This window comes from Aplysia californica, unplaced genomic scaffold (genome assembly GCF_000002075.1).
Source record: "Aplysia californica isolate F4 #8 unplaced genomic scaffold, AplCal3.0 scaffold00394, whole genome shotgun sequence".
Lineage (NCBI taxonomy): Eukaryota > Metazoa > Mollusca > Gastropoda > Aplysiida > Aplysiidae > Aplysia > Aplysia californica.
The window spans coordinates 70,731-71,442 of record NW_004797664.1 but is presented as its reverse complement, the minus strand read 5'-3'; the positions used below and the strand labels follow the sequence as shown (position 1 = coordinate 71,442).

Sequence of the window (712 nt, the reverse complement as noted above, 5' to 3'; positions counted from 1 at the left end):
TCTTGAATCTCCTCCTTTACTAACACCCCTTACCTCCTCTCTACAGGCCTCTCCCCTCGTCTTCCTTGTCCTCCCTTGTCCTCGTGTCCCTTGTCCCTGTCTCCATTGTCCTTACTTGTCCTCCCTTGTCCTCCATTGTCCTCCTTTGTCCTCCCTTGTCCTCCCTTGTCCTCCCTTGTCCTCCCTTGTCCTCGTCTCCCTTGTCCTCGTCTCTCTTATCCTCCCTTGTCCTCGTCTCCCTTGTCCTCGTCTCCCTTGTCCTCCTTTGTCCTCTCTTGTCCTCCCTTGTCCTCGTCTCCCTTGTCCTCGTCTCTCTTATCCTCCCTTGTCCTCGTCTCTCTTGTCCTCCCTTGTCCTCCCTTGTCCTCGTCTCCCTTGTCCTCGTCTCTCTTGTCCTTGTCTCCCTTGTCCTCGTCTCTCTTGTCCACGTCTCTCTTGTCCTCGTCTCCCTTGTCCTCCCTTATCCTCCCTTGTCCTCGTCTCCCTTGTCCTCTCTTGTCCTCCCTTGTTCTCCCTTGTCCTTGCCTCCCTTTCCCTCGTCTCCCCATCCATCCCCCGACAAAACCGTGTAGAGATACAGCGCCCCCGGTACAAAAGGCTTATATTCACAGATCTTATGGAGATGATACTAGGCTTAGGTCTAGGAGGACGGCTTACACCAATTAGTTTGTAATAGGTTCTCTCTCTCTCTCTCTCTCTCTCTCTCTCTCTC

At 53.5% G+C, this 712-nt stretch overlaps 1 protein-coding gene across 1 annotated transcript; it reads right to left on the bottom strand.

Annotated features, from left to right (window-relative positions):
- Positions 1-215: 215 nt before the first annotated feature.
- On the bottom strand, positions 216-548 carry LOC101857041 (30 kDa salivary gland allergen Aed a 3-like). Its single transcript, XM_005103889.1, has one exon. The coding sequence runs from the start codon at positions 546-548 to the stop codon at positions 216-218; it is 333 nt and encodes a 110-aa protein (XP_005103946.1).
- Positions 549-712: the final 164 nt, after the last annotated feature.

Bases quoted from the DNA above. Each gene is read 5' to 3' on its own strand.
- LOC101857041 (XM_005103889.1), bottom strand. From the start codon at position 548: ATGGGGAGACGAGGGAAAGGGAGGCAAGGACAAGGGAGAACAAGGGAG.